This window comes from Blennius ocellaris (genome assembly GCF_963422515.1).
Source record: "Blennius ocellaris genome assembly, chromosome: 4".
NCBI lineage: Eukaryota > Metazoa > Chordata > Actinopteri > Blenniiformes > Blenniidae > Blennius > Blennius ocellaris.
The window spans coordinates 25,147,743-25,162,219 of record NC_137653.1 but is presented as its reverse complement, the minus strand read 5'-3'; the positions used below and the strand labels follow the sequence as shown (position 1 = coordinate 25,162,219).

At 42.0% G+C, this 14,477-nt stretch overlaps 1 protein-coding gene across 1 annotated transcript in view; it reads left to right on the top strand.

Annotated features, from left to right (window-relative positions):
• The window catches only part of epha8 (eph receptor A8), a gene marked incomplete at both ends in the record, with an annotated part of 166,565 nt that overhangs the window by 126,224 nt on the left and 25,864 nt on the right, over positions 1-14,477 (top strand). Inside the window, 2 exons of the mRNA XM_080495021.1 lie at positions 11,312-11,467; positions 11,645-12,082. Coding sequence (XP_080351147.1) covers positions 11,312-11,467; positions 11,645-12,082 — 594 coding nt within the window. The remainder of the gene's footprint in view (positions 1-11,311; positions 11,468-11,644; positions 12,083-14,477) is intronic.

Here is a 14,477-nt window from a genome sequence, read left to right as displayed (position 1 = left end):
TTCTCATGTTAGACAGGAAGCCCTCATTAGTCACCTGAGAAACGAAGAGTGCCAAACACCACGTTTCAACTCAGGGCTAAATGTAAAAGGGGTCAGTCAACCCGACCTCAGCTTTCTGTACGGTATGTAAAAATGTCTTTAAAAGTGTGCAATTAATCAAACCTGTGCTGCTTATTACTATGAACCAGAGGCTCCCAGTGTCTCCTTGCCCAAATGGTAATTTAACTTTGTCCAAATCAAATTTTCACACTCATTCGTACACTCTAAAATGTATTTCCATTAATCGTATACATATTTCACATGACACTTTTGCATACATATTAAGCTCATCTTAGAACTAGTGAGGGCACATGAGAAGATATTTATCCTGCATGCTATGGGGTACTCATTATCAAAGAATGAAAAACTGAGGAAATGAACATTACTCATCCAAATAGGTCTCAATGCCTGTTGCCAAAACGGTTGAATTCCTACACTTCCCATTAAGGATGCTCCGATGCCACTTTTGTAAAGGATGAGTACAAGTAGGAGTACTAACCTTTAGCTACTCGCTTATACCGAGTACAGATGAAATGTCATTGAGTCTAATTGATACTCCATCTGCAAATGATAGTTGAGGGCTGTGTGCTGCTGCAAACCGCCTACACACAGCCTGTGTGTCGACGCTACGTCACCTCCAACAGCCTTGCTTAAAGCCTCCATAATACAGCTGTGTTGACAGTACGCATAGCGCAGTGCGTATAGCGTATTGCACTATGTGCACCGTAGACTGTAAACACAGGGGCCGAGGTCATTGTCAATGAGCGTATCAGTCACTCTTTAATCATGCTTCGCATGTAGCATCACTGGTGTGTGAGCCTGAAACGCTTTAGCATGTAGCATGACTCAGCACTGCTGGATCCACTGAGCAGTTAAACTACCCAGTCACATCAGACTGGTCCAAATGTCTCTGGTGTTGTACCAACTATCTTTCTCCTACTCTTGATATTTTGTCTGAACATTGTTTAAATTTTTTATTTCTATCGAGCTCATTAATATTAAATCTCCACACTGTGTACGCTCGTGCTCTCTTGTCTACCTCGCCGGGTTGTATCAGGGATCTTTAATGAGTACGAGATCTATGCTGTATCGGACACAATACTGGTATCAGTATCAGTGCATTCCGACTTCTACTTAAGTCAGAGCCCGTTTTTATTCGGCTCCGTTTCCCTTCATTTCTAAAACTCTGAGACTCCAGTAAATCCAACTTCCCACCTTCTGAGATTATAGCTCGATGTTTCGAGTCGTTATTTCACCGACCCTCTTCAACATTTACTGTACCTGTCATGCTCTCTTTATTGATCTCCAAGTGTTCTGTCTGATATCTGGGAAGAGGAAATCTGTGGGTGTGTTGAAGCAGGTTGCAGTGCTGTGGTTCACATGTAGCAGCTGTCAAAGTGGGAGATACCTGCCAAATGCATGCAGTCATGGCAAACCCTCTGAGGGATTGGACAATCCCAACTGAAACACTGCTGATTAACTGCTCAAGAAAGCTGAAAAAAATAACCTTTTGTAAGCTTTTCTGAAGGTTGTAGCAGTGCTTGAACATCATCTTTGCTCAATGATACTCTATCACTCGATTGGAGTAAGGCTGTGGACTCCCTGTCAAATTCCTCAGTCTGGGTAATTCACTAATGTGAGACAATGTTTCAAATGAGTGATGTCAAAGGAAAAGCTTTTCTCAAGGTAGCACCAGGTGGTTTTATACATGGCAAAAGTGTAGGATTTTAACCTCAACCAACAACTTTTGCAACAACCAAGTACTTAGTAGCTAAATAAACTAATCTGCAGTGTACGACAGATGTTGTCTTATGGAAGAAACGTTAGCACATACCTGAACCAATGAAAACAAATGTATACAAAAATACATTAAGAAATATGCACATAATGAAAGTTCAACAAATGAAAGTTAAAAAAAAATATTTAAACAATGATATATACAAATATTTACCCCTGAAAGTGAGACAATATTATACAACAATAAATATGGAAAATAAAATAGACATACCATATGTAAGCCTGAAAAGACAAGAAACACACAAAATGTTAACCTCCAAAGAAAACCAAAAACAACAACAACAAATTATGCAAAACAAGGCATTTGGACTACATTGAGAACCAGTGTCAAAGATAACATAAAATAGGAAACAGGCATAACACGGGACAAATATCACATTCAACATCATCCCAGATCTTATTTACATAGCAATTTCTACAGTAACATAAATTATATGAACCCGAAACAAACACAAACGTGTATCAGTCATCCATCCTGACACAGACACCATGTTGCTTCGCCTACCGTGGATGGATGGATAGATAGATAGATAGATGGATGGATGGATAGATAGATAGATGGATGGATAGATAGATAGATAGATGGATGGATGGGCGGACAGGCAGACAGACAGATCGATAGAATTGAGTAGAGTATGTGAGTGTGACATGGCTTGAAAGAGGTACAAGAAAAACTGTAGTTGTGGGACATTTCTGGCAAAAACATAGAAATCCATGTGAAGACATGTTATTCGGGCTGAGTCGTTACTCCATCAACAGCAAACTGGTGACACGGTGAGGCAGAGAACTGGTATTTATTCTGCAGCAGGTGGAAGTGGCAATCAGTGCTGATGGCTAGCAGGTGCTTGGCTGGGAAATACTTGGCTGGCAACACAAAACACAGAAGGGAGAAAGAAAAAAAGAACACACCAAAACATAGATCCTAACAGTTGCCAGTGAAAACTGAATGAAGCTCCACACTCACGGTGCTGTCATGGACCGAGGGCTGAAACGATGGTTTTATTCTATTGAAGGTGACATGTTCAGCTCTGAGTGTTGATGTTGAATTCTGCATCACCACAGGAGGCTTCAGGAAACAAGAGGAACACGCTGGATGAACATGAAGCCAAAAATCAGGTGCCAGTTAACAAGGTGGCTACAGGTGCTGGACATTGTTTAAACCTTTAATATGCTGCTTCTCAAAATATGTTGGGCACCAGCAGGGCCGGAGTGGGACTCATTTTCAGCCCTGGAGGCTCAGACCTCAGACCCGCCCACTTTAGACCACAACTTAATAAAATCATGTTATTATAATCTTACATGTGAAGTCGATAGCTCTCTCCTGTAAAGCCTTGTAATTTAGTGTATTGTTTCAAAAATATTTCCAAATCTTTGCAAGTAAGGGTTGCTCCATAATGAAAATGTATTTCAACACACCAACATTATACAATACATCTTATTTTAATATAATTTCAGAATCTATATTTCAAATAAGTGTAAACAGATATCCAAACAAAAATATTAGATTCAAAATAGAGAATTAAAAAAATGAACTATCATGTGTTTTTCAAAGAAACATGACCAACCCTGGAACATGAATAAACCCTGAGCAGTGCCCTGGTCTCTGCCACTTTGTTTATGACATTATCATTGTCCACAGACATGAGGATTTCTTCCTCAAGTTTCTTCTGGTCAAAGTGCTCCTGAGTCTGTTTTTAATCAAATGTACTGTTGAGAAGCTTCTCATATATTGGAAGTAATGGCTGATTGTTTTTTGGGGGGGTTTTGGGGGTCCATTTACACACTTTTCTCAAATGGAAACACAAAAACAATGCATTTTCACTTCAAATGTGGTGTAAATGGGGTGTTTGTCTCATGGTGGTGTGGGACCAGTGTGGGACCAGTGTGGAACCAGTGTGGAACAGCGTCCACCGTCATCTACACACGTTCAATTACACTTACTTCAAATACGTTTTTAGACTTGGAAGGAAACTGCAGTACTCGCAGAATACAAGACATTCACTAAACAGCCCTCTGGCCTGGAATCACACAAGAAAATGTTTGCTGTGTGAGCAAGTGTTCTAGGAACTACATGACAATGTAGATTCCTTTTCCGTCAGGGGGCAAGGATCTCAAATAGGCCGGACGAGGAATAAATGACATCATAATATATGATAAGTGGAACTTTAAATATCAGTTTTCCCTATAGTGGAACAAAGGATTAATATATCATTAGGAAGTTTACATTTAACGAACTATCATTTGACAACACATGACAAACCTGAGAACTGAATAAACTAACTAGAATTTCAACAAAATGAAGCCTCAGTTCACCAGGTACTTTACAACTTACAGACCACAGTCAATTTTTATTTCAATATGTATGTCTTCAAAGGCTTAAAACATTAATTGATTAATTAATTAATGCTGACCACCTGAACTGACCCACCACACGATACAGACAGGTGGTCATATAGATACATTGCAGTTACTATCAGATTTCTCACAGCAGCAAACTGTCATCTTGTGCGCCGGATTGGACTGTCTGGTGGACCGGGTCCAGTCCATGGGCCAAACACCTGACACCCTTGGACTACAGTGTGGCAGGATATCAAGTTTTCTATCTTTTTTTGTTGAAAAGTGGGTGACACAGGCTGCAGAGTGCGCTATTTGTGACATTGCCAATTAATCAGGTTCCTTGGGCAGTTTGTGAAGTCTTTCAGCTGCATCGCGTCCTTTGATGAGGATGTTACCATTTTGTATTTCCCATTTGCTCCACATGAAACGTGAAAGGGAAAGGTTATCTCAGCTGGCCTTGACGCAGACCGCCTGCACCCTGCCTGCACATCCACCTGCGTGTTGATGAACTCATATTATGTGTTGGGTCTGTGTGGTTACTGTGGCTGTGTCCAACGCCAGCTGCGCCCACGTGCACGTCGACGTGTGACTTACATTACCATAACCTGCGTGTGTGTGTGTGTGTATGTGTGTGTGTGTGTGTGTGTGTGTGTGTGTGTGTGTGTGTGTGTGTGTGTGTGTGTGTGTGTGTGTGTGTGTGTAACCCTCCCAGTGAATCGGTCAGAGACATCAAAGCGCCCGCCACCTCTCTCCTTGATAAACGAGCTGTTCCGATGTTTATCGTGGCCTGCTTTTCAACTCAGGGGCTCCCGCAAAAAAAACATCAAGGGATGTAGGGATTAATGGGCTAAAAAAAAAGAAAAGAAAAAAAAGGCGAGAACGCAGTGTGGGATGAATAGCTCAAATAGAAATAGTTTGCGGCTCCTGCGGGGGCCCGGAGAGTGAACGACAGGGCCTCCAGTCTGTTCCTCCATAGTGCCGCGCGCCGTCGTATGTACGTGTCGGAGCGTCTTCTATGCAGGCGTGTGGGTGACTTCACTCGTTTCTCATTCCTGCTCATTTTCAAACAACCACAACAGCTGCAGAATGTAAATGCAAATCAATAAAAAGCTGCGCTTCCTTCTTCGTAGGGTCACATGAAGATTTAACCCTGATTTCACTTGGTAGGTCGCGGCAGAGCTTCGGCGTGCGGCGCTGTAAGCACGTGATGCTAACACTCTAAAATGCCCTGCAGACATTTCCATGTAATCTGCATCAAATATATTTTCCCACAATGACTTTTCAGCCGAGAGCCTTCAGTGATTACGTTTTCGTACTCCGAGGTACTACGAGCTCCTCGAACCTGCGTAGTCAAGCCGGCTTTTGAACAAACTCATCTATGTTTACACTAATTTCTATTTACTTACTTTAATAAAACTTAATATTTCATCATGTTCAGTAGCTTGGAGCCCCCGTTGTATGTGTCTCTTCACATTAACATTGCTGTCAAGAAAGCATCGGAAGAAGTATTCATAGTATGTCCTGTTTGATTGTACTCATTCATGTACACGTTCTTACAAACACAATCAAATGTCGTCTTTCATTAAAAAAAAAAAATACATGGTCCTTTACATTAAATATATTGATTTCCACTCACAGCCTGCTCGCCCCGGCTGTCAGTTTCATATTTCATACAGACTGCTTTAAATTTGCAACATATATATTAATAACCTATATACCAAGTGACAGTGTGTCACTGACTTGCTTACAGCGTGTGCTGCCAGACCCAAGTGGAATTAATCTACTTAAACAGCTTCTTACATCCTCGTTGTTGTTCACAGCTGGTATCCCATGATGCCGCAGCAGAGTCATTGGACTGCGCTTCAATGGAGAACCTATAGGACGATAGTGTGAAATCCCTCAAACTGCCCTAAATGTGCACTGCAAACACGGCGCGTCCCTCTGGGTTTGTCGGCATGTTGGCCCCGTGTCTGTAAATAAATTAAGGTGTTTTTGTCTGAGCGGAGGATTTCTTGGTAAACAGTGGAAGAAGTTGAGCTGGTAAATCCATTACAGCAACACCGCAAGCTGCTCGCAGCTCGCAGCTCCTCCTCCTCCTCCGCCTCATCCTCCCCATCCTCCACCCACTGCTTCACCCACCCAGAGCTCCCGGCTCTGCGGTGAGTTCAGCCCACCGGAAAGTTCTCTTCCTCCTGCTTGTGTCCTGGGTATCTCCGGTTTTCACTGAGTCAGATAAAAACATTAGTGCTAATTACTCATATATTTATTGTGAGACACACATTTGCAATCCCTCTGAAATACCTTGAACACAATTAGCTGTCATACTGACAAGAAAAAACACGTTGTAGGGATTTCTTACCTCATAAGGATCACAAGGTACCATCTTATGTTGTGTTTGGCTATCGATAATGATTAATAACGATCAAAGATGGTTATTAATTGTGTTATTGAAATTTTAATCTGATCTGTTTTACATACTTTGGCAGCACCACCTGTCTTAACAGTAAATGATAGCCAATTCCTTTATACCATCTCATAAGATATACTAAACAGTTAATCGGGAATTTGAATTAATAGTTAAATTAATTACAATTACCAGAATTAACAGTAAAGCTTGAAGGATTTTAGAGTTCTTGACACAGAAGAGGTCGACATTTCATTCATCTTTGTGCTCATTGATAAAACAGCAAGTATGATTCCAAAAATTAAATTTATTTACAATGAAAACAAAGAAAACACAGATTCTAACTACTTATATACAGCTTGGTGTGTGTGTGTGTGTGTGTGTGTGTGTGTGTGTGTGTGTGTGTGTGTGTGTGTGTGTGTGTGTGTGTGTGTGTGTGTGTGTGTGTGTGTGTGTGTGTGTGTGTGTGTGTGTGTGACGTGATGGAACTACAAAACAAGATGGTGGAAAACAAGGAACTACATTCCAAATGGAGGTTATCAGAGAGCAGGAAGTCTGTCCTGGGTCTCCACCATGTGCTGGAGAACAATGGAACATGGAAGCTCGTCTTTAGCATCTGCTTCCTGTGTGTCTCTGCTAGAGGACCATTTCTAGAATGAGTTGATGTGAATGTGATTTGCTTTATAAAACATCAGGAGTCGTCAGATGGTGTTCAGTTACGGTGTGATGTTGTCTTTGATGTGATATGTGTAGGATTGTGAGTTAACATGTTAGTAAAGCAAAGATTATCATGCAGACCCTGTCTATAGCAGAGCTAACGTTGGTTTGCAGGTTGATAGCTGCTCCTAATATCATTATCATTAGAACTCAATCACTGTAATAGAATCAACATCTTCATGAAGTTAAACAGTTCTATCATAGCATCAGGTTTAACTAATCTCAGGTAATGCCTGGTTGTTGTTCCCACTTCCTTGAAGGAGTTCAGTTGTTGCCCAGGCTGGAGGGAAGCTGGTTTCTTTTCCTGTAGTTAGCACCTCCTGCTAACTGTGGTTGGCTGGTTCTGCAGGGTGAGGAGGAGAAGAAGAAGTTGATGATTCAGGAGCCTCCTGGTTGTTCCTTTTGTCCAGACGGAGGAGCTGGTCGCTCAGGTCTGTGATGGTTTCCCTGCTTGGTGGGAGATCAGACTCTGGGTGCTGGTCTCTAGATCAGGGGAAGGTCTGACCCTCCTGGTCGGGTCAAGAGAGGAACTGAGGAGTGGAGGCCTTTGGTTGCAGGCCTCTGCTGTCAGCTGTATGCAGGCTGGGCTACAGCTGAGCTGCTGGAATGCAGCTCCTTTCTCCCCGGTGTTCAAAGGGGGAAGACTCGGGGGAAGACTGGAAGAGAATCTCTTCCCAAGGCTTTTGATGAAGGAGGGGGAATTCAAAGGTGTGAAACGCTCAGTGACTATCAGAGACCATGGGGGGAATTCAGTCTCCTCTGAGCAGAAAGGGGGGGGGGGCATTTGCATACATGGGGCTGCAGTGGGTATCACGTTTGATACTGCATGGAATACTTGTAATTGTAATAGGTCCCTGGTACAACCTTGTGAGTATTATGTGACGTCATCTTTGAGCAACATCAGCAGCAGGTAGGCAAGAGAGGATGAGTGATTTTTTTTCAATATTAATGAGAACGACAAAAGCAAGGCGGACTGCAAATTATGTTCTGCCAAAATATCAATAGAAGGAGATAGAAAGTCCGTACAACACCAGCAACTTAATCACCAGCAACTTAATCACCAGCAACTTAATCACCAGCAACTTAATCACCAGAGACATTTGGACATGCAGAATTAGCCCAATGTTTCTCAGTAGCTTAACTGATCAGTGGTTCAGGTGGATTTTACTCTGAGTCATACTACATGCTACATGCTACATGCTACATGCTTAACATAGACAAACATTTGCACACAGCAGTGATAGTCCCCTGCTGTTAAGACTTTCTGGGGACCGCCTGGCCGTCCACAGAGGAGCCCCAGGCCATGGGCCTGTGACCACCTCACTGTTGGCTTTGTATGTTTTTTCTAAACTAAACAAAGTCTAATCGACCTGTTTGTTGTCTTTTTTTCCGCAAATGACAATCGATAGAGAATTGCGTCATTAAAGCAGAATACAAAATGGAATCGGAATCGTAAATATCGTATCAATTCCGGTCCCTACTGAGAGACATACTGATTCAACTTCATTGTCATGGAGGTCGTCATGCATGACGATACATTACATGGGGAAGGCCAACAATACAAAGACAAGTGTTTCAGTTTATCTCATCTTCATCATGTTATCATAATTAGCTTAATGGGAATGAGACATTTTATATTTTATAGTGGTATATTCATGAGAGTTTATCATGTTCAAAACCGTGTTTGAAGTGTTGGTTATTTCTTCTACTCTCGGACAATTATCCCCCCGCATTGTTTTTGCTTTTTCAGTCTGAAGTTTCACAGTTGCATAACAATGATTCTCGTTTACACGACAATGGCAGAAACACTGAAAACGAAGTCGTTGTCATGTTGGCCACGAGTTGCTGCTGTTGGTTGTTCATGGTTTGATCTCGAATTAAAAATAAAAACACTGTATTCAAAATAGAAATATGTGTATGAAAGGTTTTTTTTTCAACTTAAATATCATTTTGATCCAGCTCTGGAAATCTTTTGATGATATAATTTATTACACATTTTTCAATCTTGTACTTTTTTTTAAATTAAAATTTAAGGTGGTGTTTTATTTACAGATTAGGATCGTGTTTCTTTTCACGTTCAAAGATAAAAAAAATTTCCCCCTCAAAGTTGCCTATAATGATGCTCTGAGGCTGCTGCTCCGAGCTCCAAGATGGCACAGTGCCAGTCAATTGTCCTCTCATTTGAGGCTTTACGTGTCGACTGGACGAATCCAAGAACCACACTGTAAAGCCCTGGTCAGCCCTTCGAAAAGCCGCAACAGATTGTCCTCTAAACTCAGACGACATTGGGACAATAGTCTGTATACATTTTAACATGCACAGTTTTTGTATGATATTTGTGTCATTGTTGTTTTATTTTTTGTTTCTCTTTTTCACTTGTATGTTCTTGTTTTGTTTTTTTTATATATATGGACCTGTGCATGTAATAAATATGTTACAGAGGAAGCAGTATTCACAGACATTAAAGTATTTTATTTTATAGCACTGTATTATTCCCCAGAATAAGCCCATCAGTAGCAGCCACACAGTGGGGGGTGCTTGGGGGGAGGAGAAGGTCTTGCACAGGGGCATGTTTTTTTAGAAGAATTAGAGGAAACCACCACACGCAGGGAGAACATGTCAGCTCTCCACAGAAAGGCTCCGGGCCGTACTTGAACCGACAACACTGTGAGGCAAGAGCACTAACCCCTGCGCCATCATGCAGATATTTTTACAGAAATACTATAATAATATACGTTGTCATTAATGCTTCATATTCTTTCCGTGTGTTCAGCCAGTTTGGATGTATTTTAGAATACATTCAGTTCAATAAACACAATTCTGTTCAACGCCACAAGCAGGAGAGTTGCGCTTCTGAGAGTTTTACCTTCATGGAAATCCCAATAAATCATGTGGAAATTGAATCAAAGATTAAATGCTACACTGGCATTGTACATGGTCACTGTAATGAGGACATTTACAGCAGGTTCCAGTGATGATCTGTAAAAGCTGATGTCTCATATTATCCATCGTAACAACAGAGTGTAACTGTTTCACAAGCGTCACACTTGGATTCCTGCATGTGTACTCCCAAGGCTTGTGACGGCTTCACTCCATTTTTAGATGTGTCTAAAAATGTCTCAGCCAATAATCCCGAATACATTTGAACTATTCCCTTTGTTAAAACTTCAGCTGCAGTTGGCTATCCAATTTCATGGTCTCTTTTTCTGCACCTTTTGAAGTTTAAACACCTAAAGTGGCTCCTATAAGCTTAACAAGGAGACATTAGGCTAACGCTGTAAACCAAAACACGGCATAAATCACCCCGCGAGGAAGGGCAAACATCCACTGTATGTGTGTGTGTGTGTGTGTGTGTGTGTGTGTGTGTGTGTGTGTGTGTGTGTGTGTGTGTGTGTGTGTGTGGGTGTGGGTGTGGGTGTGTGTGTGTGTGTGTGTGTGTGTGTGTGTGCATGCGTGTGTATGTGTGTGTGTGTGTTACCACTGCCCCATTTACCATAGCAGAAGCCTATTAACCGCCTGGAAAGAGAATATATTTATCAGAGCCCCCTCCATTATTAATCAGTGCAGAGTTAAAAGTGAATATGTATCAGAAGAGCTGAATTGGTTGAAACACGGTCTGGATTCTGATGGTCTCTCTGGGAGTATCAACAGTGCAGCGCCTTTTCAGCCCAAATCTGAGCAGAAAGAAGTAGGACTTTCATCTCCTGCTCTGCGGTCTCTGCGGTTACAAGGCCTGTAATTATACATAGATTGATGAAGGGACGGTGGACTAGGTGGTGTGCGTGCGTGTGTGTGTGTGAGTGTGTGTGTGGGGGGGGGGCGTTGTAAAAGGAATGCTTTAGAGAAGATGACACAGTTTTGAGAAAGTTGAAGCGATGCATAGCTTGCTATGAGAGTGTGATTCATGCCTTTCTGGCTGCACTCTCTCCCGAATTTTATCCTGGTCTGAGTGATTATGGGAGTGCAGCTTCACTGCAAGCCCTATTTTTACTCTATTTATTCTCTCCCTCCCTGCAGCCTGTGAGGCGGGTTTCTATAAGCCGGTGGCGGGCGATGGCCTGTGCGGAAAATGTCCCCAGCACAGTCACTCGGAGACCAGAGCTGCCCTCTCCTGCCCCTGTGACTCCAACTACTACCGGGCAGCCGACGACACGCCGGCGGCTTCGTGCTCCCGTAAGTGCAGACAAACCATACAAGCCAATCCCACGCAGGCCTCCAAAGATGAAGTGCACACAAACACGCAGCGTTGCCTGAGCTTATCTCAGCCTCCCAAAAAAAAAATCCAATTTTCTTCTCTAGACCTGATCAAACCTGGCAGTGAACTGGAATCTCTTTCCTTCTTTTCTTCAGGCCCTCCATCTGCTCCGGTGAACGTCATCTCCTCGGTCAACGGGACCTCGGTGAATTTAGAGTGGGATCGCCCTCTGGACACCGGCGGCCGCAGCGACTTGCAGTACGGCGTGCTGTGTCTGAAGTGCTCAGGGGAAGGCGGCCCTTGCGAGGACTGCTCCACCTCGCCGGGCAGCGGCGGCGGCAGCGGGGGCACAGGTGGAGGAAAAGCGGGAGGAGGGGCCGGCATCGGGGGAGGGGGGATGGTGGAGCGCTTGGGTACGGCGGCGGTTCGATTCGTCCCCCGACAGAGCGGACTCAAGGAGCCGTGGGTGACGGTGCTCAACCTGGTGGCCCACACCAACTACTCCTTCCGCATCCAGGCCACCAACGCCGTGACTCACCTGAGCAACGAGCCGTCGCCTTACGCTCTGGTCAACATCACGACGAACCAGGCAGGTAGGGTTCATAACAAGCTGCACATTGTTACATCTTTCATGCAAATTACTTATGACTGTACTCGTAATGTGATAACTCCACCCAAAATTAGCCATATGATATATATTGGCTGTGGTCTGGTGCCTGGATGGAGGAAAGGTCAACCAAGTGACCTTGGTTTGAATGTTTCTGTAATAATAATTCACTTCACAGCCTTGGCCACTGTTTAAACCAGATGTTGGCACACAAAGCAACAAAGCCATCACACTATTATACAGAAATTGACAGCAGAGAGTGACGATAACAACAAATTGCCTTAGGATACGTGTTCATAAAATATTCATACAGTTTGTAGTCTTTACCATCAAACCGTGGCATATTATCGATATGATGTTCTGGTTTCTTATGTGGAAAGAATTCCCTCAGGATGGTAAAAATCTTAAGCAGTGGTGCTTTTTGCCTTTTACAAAATATATCTGTATTACATTAAACGTGCAACCCTGTGATACTATATAATAATAAACCAGATTATCAGGCTTATCTGATTTTACTATCTATAAATCAATTAGTTAAATATTAATCTTTAAACATTTAACAACATCACTTAAATATTCTTGTTTAATCTGTTACACAAAACGTTTAGAGTTCTGCGAGCTTGTTCGGGTTTACAGTGCAGCAGGTTTACATGATGCACCTGAACGCATCACTCACGGCTGTCAGCGGCTGGAGTTCTGGACCACGGAAAACAGCACAAGACGAGGTCACTTTTAGAGCACGTTTTAGAGGAGCAGAGGCTCAAAACAACATGTGTCTACATGCAAAAGTAGAATCTGGTGGCATTAAGCCCGTGAACTTAAAAATCCATAAAGTTTTATCATTTTATAGGAAATGACGGTATATTAGCAACGTAGAACACCAACAGAATATGTTGTTGATCATCATAATCTGAGAGGATTTTTTTCTGTAGAAACATCTTAAAACTGAGAATAATCTTCTGCAAGAACTCACTGCCATGTATTCACAGCTTTGTAAAACATTGATATCCATTTCCTGAGGCAACACATGAGTATGCTCTAATACTAATGTAGTCATGAGCTAATAAAGGGTTTGAAATTGAGAGAAATTATTTTGTTAGCTTATAGTCTTTGAGCTGGAATTCAAACTTGACCAGAAAAAGCAAAAGAAAATTGTCAATCTTCTTGACAATTGCGATTCCCACTTTTTCACATCCGGTACTGCAGCCTTGAGGATTGGCCGATAGCGATCCGATTCTTTTTGTCACTCTAAAAAGTTGTTAATAATATGTGAATGTAATTTGCTTGATACCAACATTTAAAAACAGCACGTTCACTGAACCAGAACTATTGTGGCCCCCTAAAGAAAGAAGGAAACTATGTGAGCACAACTGAAGTTATGTAACTGCTTTGGCTTTATTAAAATGTAAAGCTCACTTAGCTTTTAACAGCATTTGTAAAACACAACAGACCAGCCGCACCATTCAAATGTTTGAAATAAAATAAAAGTGCAACTTGGTGCAAATATTTAAATTAAATTAAATAATTCCAGTTTATAAACTGAAAAGTCACATTATACCTCAATGACATTGCAAAGCTCCGATAAATCAGTTTATGAATTAACTTAAAATAATAGCATCCCCACTAGAATAACGTAGGTAGACGCAGGTTACACGTGATTTCTTTATACACACAATCAAAACAAAACAACTCTACACTGCTATACACCTGAGACCTGAACTACGAAGCGTGATCAACATATCCAGATATCCAGGAGTTTCCTGGGTTAACTTATCCAGATGTGTGTGAAGAACATTTTAAAGAAGGTCCACCCTGATAGCTGTTTTCAAAAAGTTCAGTTTTCAGTGACTTTGAGCACCATTGTCATGTAAACAGACACCCACAACACCATGACGTTGTCCTTTTATTTTCCTAATGTTTCTCTGTTTCTATTTCTACCGTGATGAACCAACACAGGATCTTTATCCGAACCAGCCACTTTCCTAGTTTTAAAGTCATTTCCTGTTTGGCTGTCTAGACGTAACGTCCTTCTTCAATCGACTATCTTAACTCTCATTGTGCCACGGTTGCTGTCGTCTCAAAAACAAAGTTCACCTTCCTAGCTTAGCATCAAGTAATGTACTTCATCGGTTGACAGCGAGGCGCTAAACCCGACGGAGCACTTAGTGGTTGTTTGACTGTAAAGACCAACACTGTTAAAGGAACGCACAGATCAGATACAGGAAGACAGAGACATGACTCCTGTTCAGCCACATCACACTGAAAGCATCATTGTTTATTCATGTTTTAAAGACATTTTTAGGTAACATTCAAGTACTGTAACTACTTTTAAATGGTTTATTGATGCAACAATAAAGAACCATTTCTTCAGCAGGTGCCAA